Source organism: Adiantum capillus-veneris, chromosome 5 (assembly GCF_014529385.1).
Source record: "Adiantum capillus-veneris isolate H3 chromosome 5, ASM1452938v2, whole genome shotgun sequence".
Taxonomy (NCBI): domain Eukaryota; kingdom Viridiplantae; phylum Streptophyta; class Polypodiopsida; order Polypodiales; family Pteridaceae; genus Adiantum; species Adiantum capillus-veneris.
In genome coordinates this window covers 62,914,928-62,936,476 of record NC_140935.1, presented here as the reverse complement: position 1 = coordinate 62,936,476, position 21,549 = coordinate 62,914,928, and the positions used below count along the sequence as shown (strand labels likewise).

Genomic DNA, 21,549 nt, shown 5'->3' with positions numbered 1-21,549 from the left:
GAAGTGAAGGTGATTGAAGAGAAGTTTTCATGGCAAAGGTGCAGAAAGGCTAAATTAAGGGGTTGATATCGGCTATTAATTTGCTAGTATTTGAGAATTGAAGCAAACTAAGGGGTGTTATGTGTTCAAAGGCTTTGGGAAAAGAAGGGCCAACTCGTCTAGCAGCTAAATGATTGCCACTATTTGATACCAAAGCCAATTTACATTCTTTGAGGAGCTCGAGTGCATGCGACTGTGAGGGCTTGGACATGTATCGGGAAGACTCTAATATTATGATTTGATTGGAAGCAAAGCAGTGGCTCCATGTCGACTTTATTGCTGGAGCTAATGATTTTACCCAGGGGTTTTGATTATCTAGGTGATTATAAGAGGTCGATAGACCACATCATGTACAATTTGTTCCAATTCTAATGATATAGCACTCATTTTGGGTTCCTATTAGCATTCATCTATTTGTGTATGTTGTTTTGTCTCTCTTCCATCTCTCACAGCTAGAGGCCCCGTGCCTTCCCGGCTCACCTCGCGAACCCATATCCCCCGACACCATGAAGCCGTCGCAGGTGTCGATTGCCATCGTGGCTCTGATACCAGTTGAAGAGTGCTGTGTGGTGCGGAATGCGTGCGTGGTGTGGTGTGTACGAGAAGGGGAAGAAGGAGAAGGAGTTCAAGGTGTGTGGGTGGAGCAAGACTCAAGATGAGATGCCCCTTATTCTTTGAATATGTACAAAGAAATAAGGTGGTTAGTGGGCGGGCACCCATAGCCTGGGCGACCGGGCAAGGCATAGTGGCCTTTTCACCAACACTGGTTGCCCCAAGGCCTCCGCTATTAGAAAACCCTCAATATCATGTGCGTTCAAGCAGAATTTATATAATTCCTCTTCACATATATATTTTTGTGAATAGAATGATCCCTCTTCTTTTCAAACATGCAGATTTTTTTCTAAACTTATAACTTTCTTGAATTTAAAAATCCCTCTTGATAAACTCACATGCTACAACTACATATTTTAAGGTGAACCCCCCTCAAGAGTTGGTTGCTACTAGGACCGCGGCCTCATGATCGTTCGCCACCCGATCTTGAACTTTTTGCAATGTGTCAACATGTACATAGATGATGGGTAATCATAAATCCACTTGAGGTATTTATATCTAAGTGCTTTGTGGATACCCTTCTCTGAGGAGAAGTAAACGTCTTGAATGAAACAACGTTTCTCCAATACAATGTGTGTGTGAGTGAGGTCTCATGGCCTTTTTGTAACTTATTTCAAGCAGGGGACCTGCTTGGAAAAAGTTAGGGGACCTGCTAGAAGTTGCTCCCGTTCTAGTAGGGACCTGCTAGAAAGCTGCTGCCCTATTACAAGAGCAAGTCCCCAACTTCATATCTCACCCTAGCTTGCTAAATTAATCCCAGAGAGGTTCTAGAGACCACCTACTTCTTCTATGCTGCCCACTTGGCCAAGTTCTAGGGCTTCCATGTTTGGTCTGAGTGGTACGCTGACTCCATGTGCAACACATGTGATTTCTTACCCATTCTAGCCAAGAGGATTACAACCCTTATAGTTTCCATTTGGGTTTCAAGGGTTTAGATTTGTCCATTTTCATGGCAGGAAGTCGAAAATTTGTGTGTGAAGTAATGCTCAACTAATTCATAAAATATTATACTTCACCCAATTGGGAGTTTCCTTTAGGCATTGATAATTAAAGAATGCTAGCTTAGTGGATAAAAAAGATACATTTGCCAAAAATTCTCTAAATCCCACATTCCCCATTTCAACGTTTAACACCTCAGTTTTTTTTAGCAAAGATGATTTAGATTGTATAGTTCAAAAAGTTAGAAAACAAGCTCCATCATGAAGAAAAATCTTGATTCTTTCATATGTACCTAAAGCGAGTACCCCACAAGTTAGAATTGATTTGGGGATTCCTCAAAATATGCTTGCATGCATTTGCGAGTGTCAACGGCATCCTTGTTCTTTTCGATCTAAGACGCAAGAAACTAACTATATTAGTTTACTGAATGTGAGAAAGGGAACCGATGAAGATGAATTGAAAATTTAGTGCTAAGTAAGGGCAATAGAAGGAAATTAATAGTGGTATGAGAGAGAAGGAACTTTAAGAGCCCTCCTAAAGTAATGATACTACTAGAAAATTCATTTTGTAGCATCTTGGTAGTCCAATGCAATTAAAATGATAAAATGAATGTTTAATCTTGATGTAGTGTTGAAGTGTGGATTAAGGCTAGTTGTAGAAAAGCATCTTAAGATGTGGATTAAGGCTTGTTGTAGAAAAGCATCTTAAGAAAGAGAAGCATCCACTAGGTTGGCACATGAGGAAAGCATATACGCTCGCTTTGCTTAAGGAATCCACATAGTGAGTGTGTATAGCTTAAGGAACACATTATGTGGATGCACAATTTGAACTATAAAACGTTAGGGCTTTCCTTGGGCCTTGACACATACAACATTGCCCATTCTCTCTCTGTGTAGGGACCCCTTTGCTTGCATGAAAACCATGCTCTTAAATGATATCATGGAAATAAATAGGGCTACTAGGGCTCGATGATTCAGATAGAACAATCAATGTATCAGAGTTTGCATTCACACTAGCGGTATAATCTTAAAGCCACATTGTGTGTTTCTAGCGACGTAAAAGTGGATCAAATTGTTCATATGACATAATGAGGCCTCCTCTTCCAAAGCGTCTCTTGACAGTAGGGGCAGGTGTAAACATCGTGCTTGCAATACCGATCATAGCGATGGGATTTTGGCTAGCTTTAAGGCATCACTTGAATTGCATCAAGTTTTTGGAGATACCGGTGCTTTTCATAGGGTTTGCCTTGGTGGTGGTGTCCTTATTGGGCATTGTGGGCGTGTTGAGGCAGAAGCTCGTTCTTGTGTGGGCTTACCTTGTCTTGATATTCTTGCTCCTCCTATTACTTTTCGCTTTCATTCTCTTCGCTTTCATCGTGACGAGCGATGGCGGGGCGCACTCTGTGCCTGGAGCTACCTTTCTCGAGTACAATCTGGGTGAATACTCGGCCTGGCTTCAAGATCAGGTACTCTCTCTCTCTCTCTCTCACCACACACACACACACACACACACACACACACACACTCATGCACAGCACATTCTTGGGTAAGCACGGAAGGCAAAATGCCAACACATATAGCGTTTGTATCGTACTTTTTCACACATCGCAAGAAGGGAGGGGGGGGCGGGGGGCGTAGACACACACACACACACACACACACACACACACACACCTGCGCCTGGTCACTCTCTCATACTCGCACTAATAGTGTGAAAACACTATGTTTGCACTGCATTTTGGCCCTATTCAGCTGCTGCTTGCGCATGTGCGTGCGCACAGACACACCTGCCCACATTGCTTTTGTGTCGTAATGCACCCTCTTGTTCACTCTTACGTATGTATGCATGCAATACACCCTTATCTGTGCATTGATGTTGTTGCTAGTGTGTGCTCAATTCACACAGACACATACACACACACTCATGTCACACTGTTATAGGTCCTAGAGTACAACATGAGCCGTTCAACATACTCAAATGAATACATGTGCATGCAGAAACCCCAAAGAGGTTAACCGTTTTGCTTAATTGTGCAGGTTACGGATTCCTTAAAGTGGCGAAGTCTGAGAGCTTGCGTCAAGGATGAGCAGATCTGCAAGGGCCTCAACAGACAGTACCCCACTTTGTTTGATTTTGACAATGCATATCTCTCCCCCCTTCAGGTAAACGAGTTCTCACCTGCGTGCGTGATATCAGAATAGTTTATTAAATCTTCATAAGTTGTTGTGTGCATAATAGTTTTTTGGTACGATTGACATATGGCAAAAGCATACGGGTAATAAAGTATGATTTAAGTAAGGTTTGGAGAGATATATGCCTAATAAATGGGATCATCATTTCTAGCTATGAAAACAAGGTATCTGGAGACAGAGATAGATGCAAGCACTACCTTGCACTGCGGCGGGGAGAGAAAAGAACGAAAGAACAAAAGAAAACTTTTTAACGTCTATGTGAGGCCGAAGTTGGTCTATGAGACAAATCAAGTATACATGTGTGTATGTCCTCTGTCTGTCTGAAAAGACAAAATAGTTCAGACTGGTACAAAATAAAAGAGAGAAGGACGTCTGGTGGGTGATGAGATCTATGGGGATGAGAGAGAGAGAGAGAGAGAGATATAAAAAACCTACCTTTAAAAACTGCAAGGATATTCTGCTGTACATGGGCTGAAACTCCCTTGGCATACACCCTCGCTTTCTGCCGAAAGACTGTGCCAATAAAATTCTAGCCTAATTGAAGAAGATAAAGGCACGCATGATATCGCAATGAGCTCGCAAGCTTTACTTAAAACATAGTAAAACTGATACACCATAAATTTTTTCGACTCTATTACCCTTTGGTGTATGTGTGAGGACTCGCATCTGCACATTGCAAGAAGTATAATTTTAGGGCTTAGCGTTTTAAGGGGTCACAATTTAAGGTTAGTTAAGGTTTAAAGTTTAGCATTTTTGAGCTTTGATATACATTTCTTTATTCAATTCATCTGCACAAAAACTTACTCATTGACGCCTTGATTGAGTAGTCCGGCTGCTGCAAGCCGCCAAACTCATGCGGATTTACATTTGTGAAACCAACTCAATGGGTCACTCCGACAAGCTCCGGTGCTTCAAGTGATTGCCAATTTTGGAGCAACAGTGGCATGTGCTATGATTGTAACACATGCAAAGCTGGTCTTCTAGAAACTGTGCGACAGGATTGGAAAAAGGTTGCCAAAGTGTGCCTCGCCGTTTTTATTTTGTTGATTGTTGTATATTTGGTATCCTGGGCTGCATTTCTGAAAGGTACGTCTCAAAGCCACTTCGGAAGACCATATCCACACCATGGGTATTCTCAGCCGCTACCACAAACATCATAACAAAAGGGTGCATATAGTGCTCAGATGTGTGCGGGGGTTCTCAATGAATTGCAAGACAATTGGCTTGCCAGAATCTTTGATCTTTACCCTCTCAAATGTATGTACATGCCACTAAAACAACTTGGAATTTTGATGATTCCAGTAGCTTCTCTACTCATTCTTTACTTTCACACAGACGCTCTGAATAATGTGTAGTTCTCAATGGATCTTTGCATGCGTAGTTTTGGAAGTGTGATGGATTTAACTTATTGCCCAACTCCTCTCTCCTATTTACTTTATGTTGCATTAGCTCACAGTGCTATTTCTTGAAACATTTTTTGTGAACACAAGCTGTGAACGAGAAAGGGCTCATGCCTCAGAAGAACTGTGTCTTTTTTTAATTTGATTAGTTATTTCAAAGTTGGGAGTTTTGTCAATCCCGGTTTTGCAAGTAGCTATAGCTGGAGCTGCGGCTTGTTAGCTATGCGAGCATGGATGAGAATTGTTCCTACTCCTGGATGAGATCAATCCCTGCTTTGAGTCAATAGTAAGCCCCTCATTAAGGGGAGCAATGAGATTCCTGCGAATCTCTGTAGTGCCCTTAGGAAAACTTAACAAAATAAAGATAACAATGACCCTTGTTTATGTGTGAGTCATACAGAGCCAATGAAGACTTTTATTTGGGCTTGTTTACTTGATTATCTAAGAGCAATTTGGAGTGATGAGCAAGGAGAGGGGGGCTACTTGGCTTCCCTTGATTGGACAGAGACATTGGGAAAAGCGTTGGTCTTCGCAAAAAGTGGGAAAAACGTTAAGGGAAAATTACCAAAATACCCCTCTCATTTGTGGAAATTCCCAAAATACCCCTCAAATTTCAAAAATTCCCAATATACCCCTCATATTTTGGCATAAATTCCCAAAATGCCCTTCAAATTTTCCAAGATTCCCAAAATACCCTTGATTGTGAGAGTAAATTTATCCAAAGACTAAAAAATTTGTAGCTTTTCATAAAAAGATTGATTGTTTATCAATACAAGATAGCTAGTTATGTAGGCTTTGGAGATGAATTGCTTCATTATTTTCAGGCATAATTGTCTTTTTCTTTTGGGAGGTAGTTTGTGACAAATTACATGCTAAGCACTAAAAAATGGTTCTTCATTGTCAAAAAAGAATCAAGATTAGGAAATCGTGAGCAATTCAACTAAAATAGATACAAGGGTATTTTGGGAATTTTTGAAATTTGAGGGGTATTTTGAGAATTTCCACAAATTAGAGGGGTATTTTGGTAATTTTCCCTTTAAAAAACAAGGTTAAAAAATGGCATGAAATGAGCGGCCGAAATTTGAGCGCATGAAAGTAGCAAAGCATATCATGAATCTCGTTCCCATCGCCTGGCCTCGTCACTATATGGCATGGCTTTGGGTCAGAGGGGATCTAGGGTCCAAATTTGGGACGCGAGGCGGCTTTAATCTCAGTCGTCGGATCACAAAGTGAACTAGGGGTGGGTGAACTAAGGATGAACTGAGGATGAACTAACCGTGAACTAGGGGTGGGTGAACTAGGGGCACCTAAACTAGGGTACGATCATGTGCCATGTCAACATGGATAACGACGCGCGCTAGCGTGGTGGTAGGGCATTCGTGTGGCAACCGAGATGTCTTAGGTTCGACCCACACCCCGCGAGACAGGTGAACTAGGAGTGAACTTGGGGCGCCATTTTTGCCCGGAGTTCACCCCTAGTTCACCCCCCGTTCACTGCATGATCCGACGGCCGAGATTGAAACCGCCTCGCGTCCCCAAATTTGGGCCCTAGATCCTCTTGGCCAGAGCCATGCCATATAGTGACGAGGATCGCCTGGGCAGAGAGGTAGTATGTGTGTGTGTGAGAGAGAGAGAGAGAGAGATATTGAAGAAAGTGCAGGCACAGGCTTTCGAGTGCATTGCTTTAATTTCCTCTGTGTATTTACCTCGATTGTGTTGCTCTAACCACCTCTTGCCACCACTGAGAGGGAGACAGCGAGCGGTTTTTGTCCACGGGCATGTCCAGGAAGGGGCGATGAAGCTATGCACTGTTTTCAGCATATGCGAAGCAAGGGCCTCTCTCCATACACAATTTCTGTTTATGAGCATGTCCAAGAAGGGGCACGGAATCTCTGCACTGTAATGTTCAGCAGATGCGAAGCAAGGGCCTCTCTCCATACGCAATCACCTTTCTGTCCAGCCAGGAACCTCTGCGCTGTTTTCAGCAACTGCGAAGCAAGGGCTTCTCTCCAGACACAATGACCTACACACATTGCAGGCCGAGGTGTGTGTGTGTGTGTGTGTGTGTGTGTGTGTGTGTGAGAGAGAGAGAGAGAGAGAGAGAGAGACCAAGCTTCCTCATGTCGACATTGCAACGAATCTTGAAGCTCTGCGTCAAGCACACCCTCAAAGCTGCGAATTGAAGGCCTCTCTTCAGACACAATCAGCTATAGCTATACGTTGGGCACCAAAATTAACGACATTGTTAGTTAGAGCTATGATATTGCTAGTTAGAGGTTGTGCTTGGCATTCCCTTGGTACAAATCCTGTCTTAGAGAGAGAGAGAGAGAGAGAGAGAGAGAGAGAGAGTATCACGATTCACAACTATTACGCACCTCATTTTTGAGGCTTTAAATAGGACTTTGACTTCACATTTATATTGGAAAAACTAACACAACCACTCACAATTGTGATTACTTTTAGGAGCTAAGTTTTAGCTTGTAAATATGAAGACTTTCCTCCTATATCGATAGCATGATTGTAGGGGCCAATATGTATGTGTATGTGTCTATTTTCAACTTGTAAATAGGAAGATTTTGTCTTCAATCCTATATCGATAGCGGATTGTAGTGGCCAATCCATGTGTGCATGAGAGAGAGAGAGAGAGAGAGAGAGAGAGAGAGAGAGAGAGGTGCACTAATTGCAAGATATAGAGAGAGGTGTACTAACTTCAATCCTATATCGATAGCGGATTGTAGTGGCCAATCCATGTGTGCATGAGAGAGAGAGAGAGAGAGAGAGAGAGAGAGGTGCACTAATTGCAAGATATAGAGAGAGAGGTGTACTAATTGCAAGGTATCTCAAAATTTTTAGTTTGTAAATAGGAAGACTTTGTCTTTGCTCCTATATCAATATCATCACTACTGGCTAATCTTTGTGCATATTAATTCGTGCTCCAATATATGTTTGGTTAAAGAGAAAAAATATACGTAAATATAGAAGTTGAAAGGAAATAGCTCGGTTGTAAGTTTCTTGCAAACAAAAGGGTCATAGGAAATTCGACATTGGTCATAGCGTTGGCCTTAAGTGTCGTCATTGCATTATTGTGAGACCGCAATACCCACAAAGGAAACCAATCCCTTTTCGTTTATGTTGGTGGAAGTTATGGAACCAAAAGCCCTACCTTGAATTTTACTATGCTGCATATCCACAGTAACACACATGTACGTGTTTGGTGTGTAAAGGATCTGAAACGTTGGATTCATGCGAAGTTCTAGTGTTCCTTGAATTAAATGGAACAAAGTAAAGGTAGAAAATTGTTGTCTTTTTCTTGATTTTACAAAAGAAAACTTGTCAGACAAAAATCGTAAGTCTCAACACTGAAGGGAATAAAAGTGGCGTGGGAAGAGTATATTCCCTACGGTATTATAAACAATGTGGAAAGCCTTTCCAATTCCACACCATATTTATGTATGGTTTGTTTTTTCCCCACAATACATAAGCATTGTGTGCATGATGCGCTTCTACAACACACAAGCATTTTAATGCGCACACGATGTATATGGTTGCATAATCTACATGTTAACAGTGCAAGGATGCATACTGCTAGCAGTGAGACATCGTCACTCTAGCTTGTAGATACCGTTGCAGTCGATGTTGAAGCCCGCTTGGATTTGTCAGCCTCATTCTTCTTCCTCTATCGATAAATAGGCCAGTTGTGCCCCTTCTTCTTACAATAATGACACTTGATATCCTTACCTGGGCTAGATTCACTTACCATCACACCCATTTATCAGGCTTCTGCAATGCAAAGAGAACGACAACTAGGAAAAACGAGACTAGGAAAGTGCTATTGCTTATACACGCTAAGTCAAACCCCGAGTTGCATCTTGAAGCACTACAAGAGGTTGTGTGCACTTGTGACGTTTTTAGTAACGAAAATACATTGGGTTTTTATACTCCCCGCGTCGCTAAGACCGTCGCAAATAGTGTCGCTATAACTGTCGCTATACTCGTCGCTATATAGCGACGCTTACAGGCTACCTATAGTGATGCTCATAGCGACGTTATAGAGCCTTATATAGTGACGCCCGAGAGTAAAAAATTTTGGTGGCAGGGCATTCCACCCATCAACCATATTGAATGTTTCAATAATAGAGTAAACCGAAATGAATCCAAGATAACTCCAGATTCACCTTTGAAAGAAAGTGCAAGGTATAGACCCAAAGTAGTCACCCGCAACACAATATAACCATTAACTCCATCATCCATAGTATTGTTTGCAGAATAAAGATACAAAACTGACAAAAGTAAATTGATGAAAGTAAATCAATGACAATTATACACAACATAGGCAAAATTACTTGATTGTTAAGCTTTACAAATGTAATAATTACAATACCATTGTCATTATTGCGAAAATATACATGGTTTTTCAATAGTTATAAAAAGACGTATACACGTCATCTCATTATACATATGCTATGACAAAAGGAAACTAATGCTATCTAGCTACGGCTAAACCGACGTCGTCTAACCAGATGTCTCATTGCATCCAAGCGACGTATCTGTCGGATTTTTTTTTTTAATAAATAAGAGAGCTTTCTGTAAGTATAAACATATAATTTACAAAACAATATAACAAATATAAAAGAGTAAACTCTAATACTAACCATGCCGCCGCGAGAACTCAGAATGTACATCAGGACGTTTAAGCCCTTTCTGCCTGCGTACTCGCGCTCGTACGGTGTGGGGTCACGTCCTGTCATCGACCACTGTTCAAAACACACAAAAAATTCATTATGTTAGAATTTAAAAGTACAAATAGACATAACTACCAAATATAAAGAGCAATGCAAAAACACTTACACAATCGGCCTCAAATGATGTCCACCCGTCGCTCCCCAACTGGTGCGAGCTCCCTGTCTCTACTCGCGCTTTGGCTGCCTCCTTTTGTTGCTTTCACTTGTCAAGATTCTTGCGCGCTGCTCGCTTCGCATTCTTTGGCCAGTCAATCTGGTATGTTCCACCCATGCTTTATTGCTTTTTGCACTTCAGAACGCTTGTGCTTGCAGTATTCGCGTATTCAAACCTTCATCAGGTCTTCATTGAAGCGGTCATCCCGTGTTGACACGGGAAACTCGTCATGCAGCATGCTGATGACTCTGTCTTTTAATTCACTTGGTACTTTACTCCAGGTGTTTAGTATGTAGTGTCTAAACACCTGAGAGCAAAGATCGCGCATGCACGAGATCACCTTCTTGCCTTCATTATCCAAGATGATGCCGTTGTTGAAGTCGACGGAGTACGGCAAGCCTCTCGCCTGTGACACGTGAACCTGTGTGTCCCGACAGGGGTCTCTAGCGGCGTGTCGATGGGGGTACGGATGTCAGGTGTCTCCACTGGAATCTGGGCCCTGAAGCGAGGAGTGTTGACTGGGGTGACTCTCGGAGGAGTAGGTAGTGGTGTGTAGCCTGGAACGGCTGATAGCCGCACAAAACCTGGTGTAGACGGCGATGCCGTGGTTGGTGTGGGGACAAACAAAGAAGGGGAAGGTAAAGAGCCTTGTCGAACACGAAACGGTGTCCAGGCATCAGCGGCAGCATATCCACAACAACCGTCGCCGCCACCACTAGAGCGTCGGTGCCTAGACGAGTGTGAAGATCGTCTCGTCGACATCGAAGCTTCAGAGCGTGCTGAATGCTCCAAAACAAAGGGAGATGCTAAAGGAGTAGAACGACGTGATGGTGCTCAAGAGCGATGATGATCCTTGTTAAACACACGAACATTTAATCTTAATATCGAATGGAGAAGAAAACATACACAAGTAGAGAGAGAGAGAGAGAGAGAGAGAGAGAGAGAGAGAGAGGACTCATAAAGGGGGAGGGACTCATGTGTAGAGAGATTCCTGTGAAGTTCTTGTGAATTTGTGCGCATTCTACGTATCTTGTAAAAGCACTGCGCTCCGACTGCGATGGAAACTGAGACTGCAATTGCGAAGGAGGTGATTTGTCTCTGCCCATAGATGCTGCTCACCCCTCCACTAGATCTAGTTGATCGGATGAAAGAGACGCTAAGAAGCACTGCTACTGCTTCTAAGCGTCTCTTTCATCCGATCAACTAGATCTAGTTGATCGGATGAAAGAGACGCTAAGAAGCACTACTACTGCTTCTAAGCGTCTCTTTCATCCGATCAACTAGATCTAGTGGAGGGACGAGCAACATCTATGAGCAGAGACGGATCACCTTTTTCGGGATTTGCAGCCTCAGTCTCCATCGTACTCGGAGCGCAGTGCTCGTCGGCATATCAGACTTTCACGAGACATCGAGGAGTGTCCCTGCTTGTGAGAACATACCTGGAGCATACGTACCTAGAGTGGACGCAATGATGATTAAACACAATTTAAATTTCTCAAGTATAGCCACATGAATACAATATATATTATAAAACGAAGCATAATTGATCAAATACAATGTTTATGGCTTTAAGAGGTCTCTCTCTCATCCTTGCATAGCTCAACATAACTCCCTATATCTATATAGATCTCTCCGTTTAGGCAGATGTCCTCCGTTTCATTTTGTAGATCCTGTACATGCACCCGATAGGGAGTAGCAGCTTGATGCTCGTCTCGCACCACCTTAGCAGCTTCTGACTGAGCATCTTCTCCAATCTCCTCCATTGATGCCGCTGTGATTAGCACATGGTAGCCCTCATACGTCCGTGCACTACGAGGGGCTACCTCTATGACGTACCACCAGTTTGATGCACTTTGTAGGCTGAAATATCACCTGCCAGAGCCACATAACTTACATGAGAGCTTCCAAGCACATAACTTTTAAAATGGATGCTTCCAAGCACATAACTTACTTGTTCACAATGCTCGGGTAGTACAAAAGTGTCTCTTAGGTCGGTCCATTTTTTAGTTGAATCCACCTCAAGGAAACCAGACTCTCCTTTGCGCACAATAGCGTTGTGACTCTCCATGTTTATCTTGAACCATTGCACGTTAAACAAGTTGATAAAAAATCCTCTATAATTGATCCTCAAAATCTCTTGAATCGTGCCGAAGTAAGTGAGTTCCGCCACCACAGGATCTGCATCAGAGGACCATCATTGACTAGACTGTTCAAATTTTGCCATGATTCCACAATTTTGAGTAGAACTCTTTTTGTCGATCCGTTCCACCCTAAAATGTTGACCTTTACACCATACTGCTGTGTATGACTTATACTACAACCAACAAAGATTATGAGTGGCCGTTCAAACATCTAGAAAGTCACTAGTCGTACATTGCAAACTTACCTTGGTCGCGCAACCCCGAGAGTACTCCCACTCCTCCTCAGTCACTTCTTCACCACTGTTGTGCGCTTTTCAATTGGTTGTGCAACCATCTTAAGCTCATGAATGTTGGTAGGCTTCAAACCGCTATGCTTTCCTTCTTTAGTGAAACACGTTTGGAGTGAGTGCATTACGCCAGTGGGTGTCCACACAGATCGAATGGTCTCTTTTACTTTGCGTTCTTGGGCTCCTGTCAAAATCCATGGCGCGTTAGGGAGTTTTATCGATCCATTGGATGTTGTCGACGATCAATATTTCTCCATACGATCCACATTTCTAAGGTCAACCTTGGCTCCCAAAGTATCTTTCTTGCCGGTCAGATGGTCCCATAGCAGATTACCCACATTCTTGAATATGTGCGTTGGATCTAGCAAGTGATTGATCATGAGTCAGGGCCAATATGGTAACTCGTACCATAGAGAGAGTCTCTTCATACCTGGGGCAAACCGTCATCACACATCTCCTTCTGCTCTAACCATGCTTGTGTAGACATCCTCGACGGCTCTCTTCCCAAAAATCCATCGCGTAACACATGATACGTTTGATGACCTTCGTAGATTTGCTTCTTCAATGAGGGTGCCGACGTGGATTCAGTCTAGATCCACATGTGATACATGCTCTATATCCGCTTGTTTGAAGCCTTGAATGCATACACTTGACAATAGATAAGCTTGAGAAAAACCAAGATTTACAGTGTTTGAGTTTGAGTGTAAATCACCTGAGCATTCTGCTAGTCTGGGATAGTCATGCATGGTCCACATTAGAATACCTCTGATCAAAACATTCCATCGACCTGTGTGTCGGCTCATATCCACCACTTCTATGCCAATCCACAATTGTTGTAGCTCTTCCAATAGTGGATTAAGATACACATCCATATTCTTCACTTTATACCGCCCCGACACAATCAAGCTTAGCCACAGGTGCCCCTTCTTGGTAGTCAACCACGGGGGAATTTTGGAGTTGACGATGACAACGAGTCATACACTGTAAGATGTTGAGCTTTGACCAAATGGATTTACACCATCCATAGCCAGGCCTAGGCACAAGTTTTGAGCTTTCCTGGCAAAATCCGGTCATGTTTTGTCTATATGTTTCCAGGTTGCGCAATCTGTAGGAATCCGTAGCACACCATCCGAAGATTTATTCTCCTCCAATCATGCTAGGGCGGCCATGGACTTACATTCGAAGAAATGCTTGATGCGAGGAAGCAGAGAAAAATGTCGCAAAACCTTTTATGAAATTTTTATTCCATGGAGATCTACTCAATATCTCTCGGAATCACAGTTCGGACACTTCTCCTTGTCTATGTATTCCCCTTTGAAAAGAATGCAGTCGTTAGGACAAGCGTGAATTGAATTGTAATCCATCCCCAAGTTTCGCAAGATCTTTCTTGCTTCCTCTCTAGAATCTGGCATCACATTATCAGATGGAAGTATGTGCTCTTTGAGCAATCTACACAGCAAGAAAAATGCGATACACTTGTGTAAGTAATCTATCAGATCATTATACATCTAGAGTATTTTATTAAAGTAAACACATTGTAATAGATCACCTGAAAAGCATTGTGACGCTAGTGTCACTCCATCCAAACTTTGCATGCATGTTGAGAAGAACCAAGAGCGCCTTCAATCTAAACACAGGTGCTCCATCATACAATAGCGTATCGGCTTTACTTTTCATATCATCATAGATAAGCCTTTTTGAATCCATGATCGTCTTGATCATTTCATTGATCTCGGGCTCAAACATTGCCTCGTTGGAAATTTGGTATGCATGATCATCCTCCGAGCTGTCAGAGGCTACATCTTGTGGCCTCACGTATGCTGCTTGACTAAAGCGCATGTGAACACGTCTATTGGGTTGCAAGATTGTTGCCTGTTGGCTAGCATCAGAGTCCGATGAATTATAATTGGCAATAACTCGATCTATAATAGATGGATCAAACTCTCCAAATTTGGGAACGTGCTGCAAAGAAACGCGTCTTGTCCATCGTACAGCATGCTTGCATTGATTACAAGGACATAAGATTCTTGTTGAGAGATAAGTGTTTCGTTTGGACAGCCCCACATCCTCATCACTACTCATAATGAAGGTAAAAACCTTATAACCTGGACATAAATTTAATCTTCTATTGGCATCCTCCGTCTTTTCTCTCTCTCTCTCTCTCTCTCTCTCTCTCTCTCTCTCTCTCTCTCTCTCTCTCTCTCTGTTCACACCGTAAACTACCTCACATTCTCTAGTCATGTCCAATCCCCGCACACCTAAGTCTAGAGGTGCACGGAGATCAGAACCACCAGGTTATAATATTGTCTTTATTGGTCAATGCCTATATTTGTGGGTACGAGAAATCTACACACCCACATCTACATGATAGTGCATGTAGTGGACAAAACCCCTTTGCCTCTTCTCTAGCTGTAGCAATTCACAGCACCTTAACATCTCTTCACAACAGATCTTTGTTCGATGGATTACTTAGCACAGTATATGTTGGCCTCCAATCTGAGTATCATGCCGTTGAAAGCTTTCCAACTTAAGGTCGCATCCATAGAGAGGAAGAGAGGGATCACCATTTGCCTAACTCTAATTTTTTTACTGTAATCCCGAAGGTAGACTCTAATATAAAATCTCAATCCAAAGTCTAATCTTAAATCTAACATAATTGAACATGTGGTGATTTGCGGCTAATTGAATATGGTTAGTGTGTCAGTAAATAGGTGTTATATTCTAATGGGAATATACATATTGTTGTGTAACTAGTGTTTGCTCTTTGGGCAAAGTGCGCCTTCATTGACATGCACTAAATTCTAACATAAATCTAATCTAATCTTAAATCGGACATAAATTTAGATGTAATCTAATCTTAAACTCAAAATAAATCTAAATCTAATCTAATCTTAAATCTAACATAAACCTAAACGTAATGTAACTTAAGTCTAAATTTAATATAGTCAATCGTAAATCTTGTCTTAATTTTAAATCTAAATTTAATTTAATCTTAAACTCAACATAAAGCTAAATCTAATCCAATCTTAAATCCTAAACCTAAATGTAATCTAACTTAAATCTAACATAGCTAACTAATCTTAAATCTTGCCCTAATTTTAAGTATAACTTAATCTTAATCTAAGATAAATCTAAATCTAACTTAAGTTTAAACTCAACATAAAAATAAATCTAAATGTAATCTAACTTAAATTTAAATCTAATTTAAATCTTAATCTAATCTCTCTCTCTTTGTTTTCTCCCCTTACCTCTCTCTTTCGTCTTCTCTCCCTCTCTCTTTTTCTTTGGTTTTTTATTCTCTCTCTCTTTCTCCCTGTTTCTCTTTCTCTTTGTTTTCTCCACTCTCTCTCTCTCTCTCTCTCTCTCTCTCTCTATATATATATATATATATATATATATATTCCTCTCTCAATGTGTGTGTATGCAATCTTTGTCTATGCATGTGTGTTTATGTGTTTTTTGTTTATGCATGTGCTCTCTCTCTCTCTCTCTCTCTCTCTCTCTCTCTTTCAAAGACACAATGTGTGTGTGTGTGTGTGTGTGTGTGAGAGAGAGAGAGAGAGAGAGAGAGAGAGAGAGAGAGAGAGGAGGAGGAGGGAACATGAGAGAGAGGAGAGGGAAGGAGCATACCTGGTGGCTCTCGTTCCTCTCCTCGTGTGTGTGTGTGTGTGTGTGTGTGTGTGTGTGTGTGTGTGTGTGTGTGTGTGGAAGAAAGAGAGAGGGAGAGCGCGGGTTACCTCTTTCGCTTGAGCACCGAAAACTTAGATCTGAGATTTGAGTTTCTAGAGCTCTCGATTTATTTTTTACCCCTGTTGGCGTCACTATTTGCATCGCTATGGACGTCGCTATAGGCGTCGCTATGCAAACAATAAAATAGCGATGCCCATAGCGACACCGGGGATTTTCACTTTTGAGTGTCACACTGCGAGCGTCGCTAATGTGAAGTACCTCTTGTAGTGAAGTCTTATGACCTTACACAAGATTTCGACATTGTTGAGAAAATTCACCATATTTCTTGCTCAGGGCTGTTGGAGAAAGATGTGCTTGCTAGTGCTTTGGTTGATATATGCCAAATGTGGTGCGGTCATGAAAGGACAAGAAGCTCCTCATGGGATTCTGCTATGAAATGTCATTACTTGGATATGCTAATTGCAAGATGTGAAGCGAGGGACTTTCTCCAAACGCTATCACCTATGCGTGCATCTTGAAGGCATGTGGCTCTATGTAAGAAGAGAAGTCGTGCTTGGCACTAGCTTAGCTGATATATATGCCAAATGTGCTTAATGTTCAAAATGGTATACATTAATTTAGCCTACTTTAATACCAATAACATTAGATGTAGTGCAGGTAATGGTAGGCATGATCTAGAAAAAGTGAATGTGACAATCGACATGTTGGCAGAAGTTGCAAAAGGGATGGCGATGGCAGAACACATACTAGTGGGAAGGTGGTGGAACAATGTAAGGAATGTCTAGCAACCGATCCATCCAAGATTGTGCTTTGATGCAGAGGACCAATATCAAAGGTACACTTTTATTTTGTATTTTGATTTCATTTATGTGATCTCAAAAGTACTTAGATTATGTCATGTACACATTAAAGGAATGAATTTACATCATTTTTATTGAAAAAATTGTAGATGAAGGTGATAAGAACTCAAGAATTTTTGTTATGCTCAACAAAGGAATGCATGGATAATACACTATGACATGGCAACGTGGAATGATACATGTCTTTATAAAACATTGACATTGAGTTATTTCTTCTACAACTCTAGTATTTTTGCAATAAAAAAGTCCCTCCAACACTGGAGGAGAAGCATAAGTCCCCCTTCAACACTAGAGGAGATAAAAGTGGCGAGGGAAGGGCACGTTCTCTACGGTATAATTATAAATGTGGAGAATGGTGCCAACTTCACACCATACATACGTATGGTTTTTCCTTTGTTTTTTGGGCACAAGCATTGCAATGCACAAAGTGCATCTCTCTCCATCTTTGAATACTAGAATGTGCAAAATTTTTCCCCCATACATCCTTTAATAAAAAATCTCATTTGTGATGCAGGTCATAGAGTTTTTGGTGAAAGATTCAAGGAGAGATGTTAAGGAGCTATCATCACAAGCTTTACCATCAGGTAAAATCCACATCACTATCACTTTTTTCCTTCTTACCATTTGCATAGTAGAGCAATCAAGGCAAACTAGTTTTACCATAATATCGAATTTGGAAGGAGATTAATGCTTGCCTCTTGTCCATTAATGATAGTTGATGTATCATATTGCAATACCAAGTGGCAAGCACCTTCTTTATTACAATGCTATTTCTCCAATGATGATGATATTAATGCATGGATTTCAATTTCCTCTCGTCCATAAATGACAGTTGATGTATCATATTGCAATACCAAGTGGCAAACACCTTCTTTATTACAATTCCATTTCTCCAATGATGATGATATCAATGCATTTCTGATGTCAATGCATGAATATCGATTTCCTCTCATTCATAAATGATAGTTGGTGTATCATATTGCAATACGAAGTGGCAAACACATTCTTTATTACAATCCATTTCTCTAATGATGATGATGAAAATGCATTTCTTTATGATGTCAATGCATGAATACCGATTTAAAGCCTCTCTCCAATGATGAATGTCATCCAGAAAATTCTTTCTTAAAATATGCTTTCTAATCTCCTTGGTAGTAAATGCTTAGCTCCTTCATCATAGGACCTCTCTCCCTCCCAATTAACTACAGACTTGCATGATCTAGGGGGAAGTCAATTTCTAACATTGTTTTTTTATTGCTTGCTTGAAATAAAGAAGGGTGTTTTATGATATGAAGAATTTTACAAGAGATATTAAGGGAGTAAAGATGTGGTCAAGCATGCATTAGTTACCAATAATATGTTACTGATGCAACTATGCCAAAATTAGCACAATTACACTTGCATAGTTGCATTTAGGTTGGATATCTTAGCACACATGGGACAATGGATGATGCACAATTTATTCAAGAAGCAACTGATCATTATACATCACATGACCACTTCCTAAGTAGCTCTGTGCTGTGTATGGTTGTGTGTACATGTGTGCGTAATGGTAGGAACCTTCTTAATAGAGAGAGAGAGAGAGAGAGAGAGAGAGAGAGAGAGAGAGAGAGAGAGAGAGAGAGAGAGAGAGAGAGAGAGAGAGAGAATCTCACCATCGCTTAGATACCTCCCACATGAGAGGGAGTAAGTTGTTAGAAAATAAAGATTGGATGCTTGATTTGATGTTCATCTCTCTCTCTCTCTCTCTCTCTCTCTCTCTCTCTCTCTCTCTCTCACACACACACACACACACACACACACACACACACACACACACAAACAAAAGGAGATGGGGTAATAAAGACATTTTCTAGTTGTACCGTTTTGGGGTGTAGTTAGCTAGTGAAGGGAGGAAGGGGTGAGTCAATAACATTTACCCCCCCTTGTGTGGGCATCCCCTGAGATAGGCCTCTAGCCTATGAACCAAAATTTTATATAAGGATACTTTTGGTTGGCTACTTCATTCGCCTCTGTTGGTATTCTAATGTTAAATGCAAAGGCCATGTAGGGTTACTTATGGTTATGGTTTGCCTTGCATTTGTATGCACACACTCTTGGATGAAAAAGCTGCTGAGATTTTTTGTTGCTTCAAAGTGAATGGCCCCGTATAGAGGCATTAGGGAAGTGGGAAGATTTTATTGGTTCTCTCTCCATAATATCCACTATTGATGAAATGTAGTATGCTTTTACAAAAATATTCTTTAATGCACTAAATAGAGAATGAAGGGGTGGCATTGGCGAAGCATCTAAGATGAACAGTTTACACATTAACAAAAATGGCATACCTCTTAGCACCATCAAAATTGGCTTAGTTAGTACCACTTAAGCAAGAGAACAAAGAGCTAAACGAAGCAAAAAGAAATAAGAAGACAAGATGTGAAAGCACCTCCATTGCCACAGATGCGAGAGTTCTAGAAAGTTCTAAAAACTTGAAGAAGAATCTAGAAGATCCACAAGGTTCTATAAGAACTAAAAGTTTATGATAGGAAGAGCCTAGACAATCCTTATCCTTTTTAGACCCTAGTATAAATAGAGGTCTTCAGCTTAAAGCCCCTCAACCTAGAGAATCCTTAACCTTTTTAGACTCTAGTATAAATAAAGGTCCTCAGCTACAAGCCCCTCAATCTTGCCAACACTAGTTGCGAGGCTTATGCAAGGTACGTCCTCTTTTAATTCTTGTTTTGTAATCTAACCATGCTCTTGTAATGAAGCCTTGTCTTGTAAATCAAGCCTTGTAATCCAAGTTGTATAATCAATTTTGTTAATAAATCATTAAGTCTTCCAATCAAAATTAAGTTTATAATCAAGTCTCAAGTTCTTATTAATTTTGAGCACCTCCTCTCACTCTTCTAGCTTGAGATGTGCTCATAATAGTTTGGCAAGACTCCACTTCATCTTGACTAGACATGGAGTTCGTATTGGAAGGTGTAGTGTCCACCTTGCAAAACTTTGCAGCAACAAAGACAAGAGCTACATGAGAGCAATGCACGATTACAAGTGGAGCAACCACACTTCTTAATCCCCGTAGTGCAAAAACTTTAGCACGAGATCCAAGAGATATGAGAAGTTAACCATGGTCATAATCAAACCATATCTTCAGCAAATCTACTCCAAAAGAGAAATGAGCCCAAAGTCAATCTGCCTGAAAAGTTTGATGGGGCAAAATCAAAGTTTAGAGGCTTTCTCAAATAAGTGAGAAAGCTGTTCATACGCATTGACGAGAGCAAAGCGCGACACAGACCCTGACGGCCTCAAACGCCAAGACCGTGCACGCCGAGCTGGCCACGAGAAGTGAATAGGGGGCACCACCTAGCTTTGAGCGGCAGGACGCGGACAACGATGATTTGAAATAGCACAAACACTGCATATATATATATATATATATATATATATATATATATATATATATATATATATATATATATATATATATATATATATATATAGAGAGAGAGAGAGAGAGAGAGAGAGAGAGAGAGAGAGAGAGAGAGATGCCGGTGATGAAAACCCCTCGGGATGTGAGGGAAACTTAAATCAATGCGATATTTGTAGAAACCTTAGCTTCAGTGAGATGGAGACTATGGTGATAGAGAGAGATAGAGTGCCTATAGTGCATTCTCTAGAGGTGATTCCATAAGCACGGAGATTCTACTCTTGTGTGTGTGTGGCAACCCTTGGAGTCAGGGTGTAGACATGGCTTCCTTCTCATAGTGCTAACTTCCCAAAATGCTGCCCCAAAATCCTCTCTCTCTTGATGCAAGTGTTGCCAGTCCCCCCTTGATAGTGACCTCTCAGTGCCCTTTTATAGGTCCTGGTTGCATTAGGTTAGGGTAATCTGATTAGGTTAGGGCGTGCATGTATTGTTTGAATGTGTGCATACGCGTAGGTGTGTGTGCTCGTGAGTGCATATATTACCGTTTGTGTGTGCTTGTATGGCGTGCCAGTGTGTATGTGCTATGGATTGTGTATGTGTGTGCAAGTGCTTGTGTGTAAGTATCCAAGGTGTGTGGGTGTGGGAACGAGAGAGAGAGAGAGAGAGAGAGAGAGAGAGAGAGAGAGAGAGAGTGATTTATTTATATATATATATATTATTTTTTATTTTCTAAGCTGCTTACGTGCAGGTTACACAGAGAACGCGGGGGGGGGGGGGGGGGGGGGGGGGGGGGGGGGGGGGGGGGGGGGGGTGGAGGGGTATGGGGTGTGTGTGTGTGTGTGTGTGTGTGTGTGTGTGTGTGTGTGTGTGTGTGTGTGTGTGTAGAGAGAGTGAGCTCTATTTGACTGCGTCTTCGGGCTGAACCAAGGGGGACAGAGAGAGAGAGGTGGCAGTGAGATGGGAAGCGAGGGTGAAGCTGAGGGGGACTGAGTGGGTGAGCAATGGGGGAGTGTGTGTGTGGGTGTGCTATGAGAGAGAGAGAGAGAGAGAGAGAGAGAGAGAGAGAGAGAGAGAGAGA

General features: G+C 41.5%; 1 protein-coding gene across 1 annotated transcript; it reads left to right on the top strand.

Annotated features, from left to right (window-relative positions):
* The first annotated feature begins 2,463 nt into the window (after positions 1-2,463).
* LOC147457419 (tetraspanin-2-like) lies at positions 2,464-5,150 on the top strand. Its single transcript, XM_086512295.1, has 3 exons — positions 2,464-3,055; positions 3,627-3,752; positions 4,610-5,150. The coding sequence occupies exons 1-3, from the start codon at positions 2,678-2,680 to the stop codon at positions 4,940-4,942; spliced, it is 837 nt and encodes a 278-aa protein (XP_086368421.1). The 5' UTR covers positions 2,464-2,677; the 3' UTR covers positions 4,943-5,150.
* Positions 5,151-21,549: the final 16,399 nt, after the last annotated feature.

What these genes read in the sequence shown, in the direction of transcription:
- LOC147457419 (XM_086512295.1), top strand. Translation starts at nt 2,678, where the DNA reads ATGAGGCCTCCTCTTCCAAAGCGTCTCTTGACAGTAGGGGCAGGTGTA. An exon ending in CGGCCTGGCTTCAAGATCAG is followed by an intron (nt 3,056 to 3,626) that starts GTACTCTCTCTC and finishes TTAATTGTGCAG; the next exon opens with GTTACGGATTCCTTAAAGTG. An exon ending in CATATCTCTCCCCCCTTCAG is followed by an intron (nt 3,753 to 4,609) that starts GTAAACGAGTTC and finishes TTGATTGAGTAG; the next exon opens with TCCGGCTGCTGCAAGCCGCC.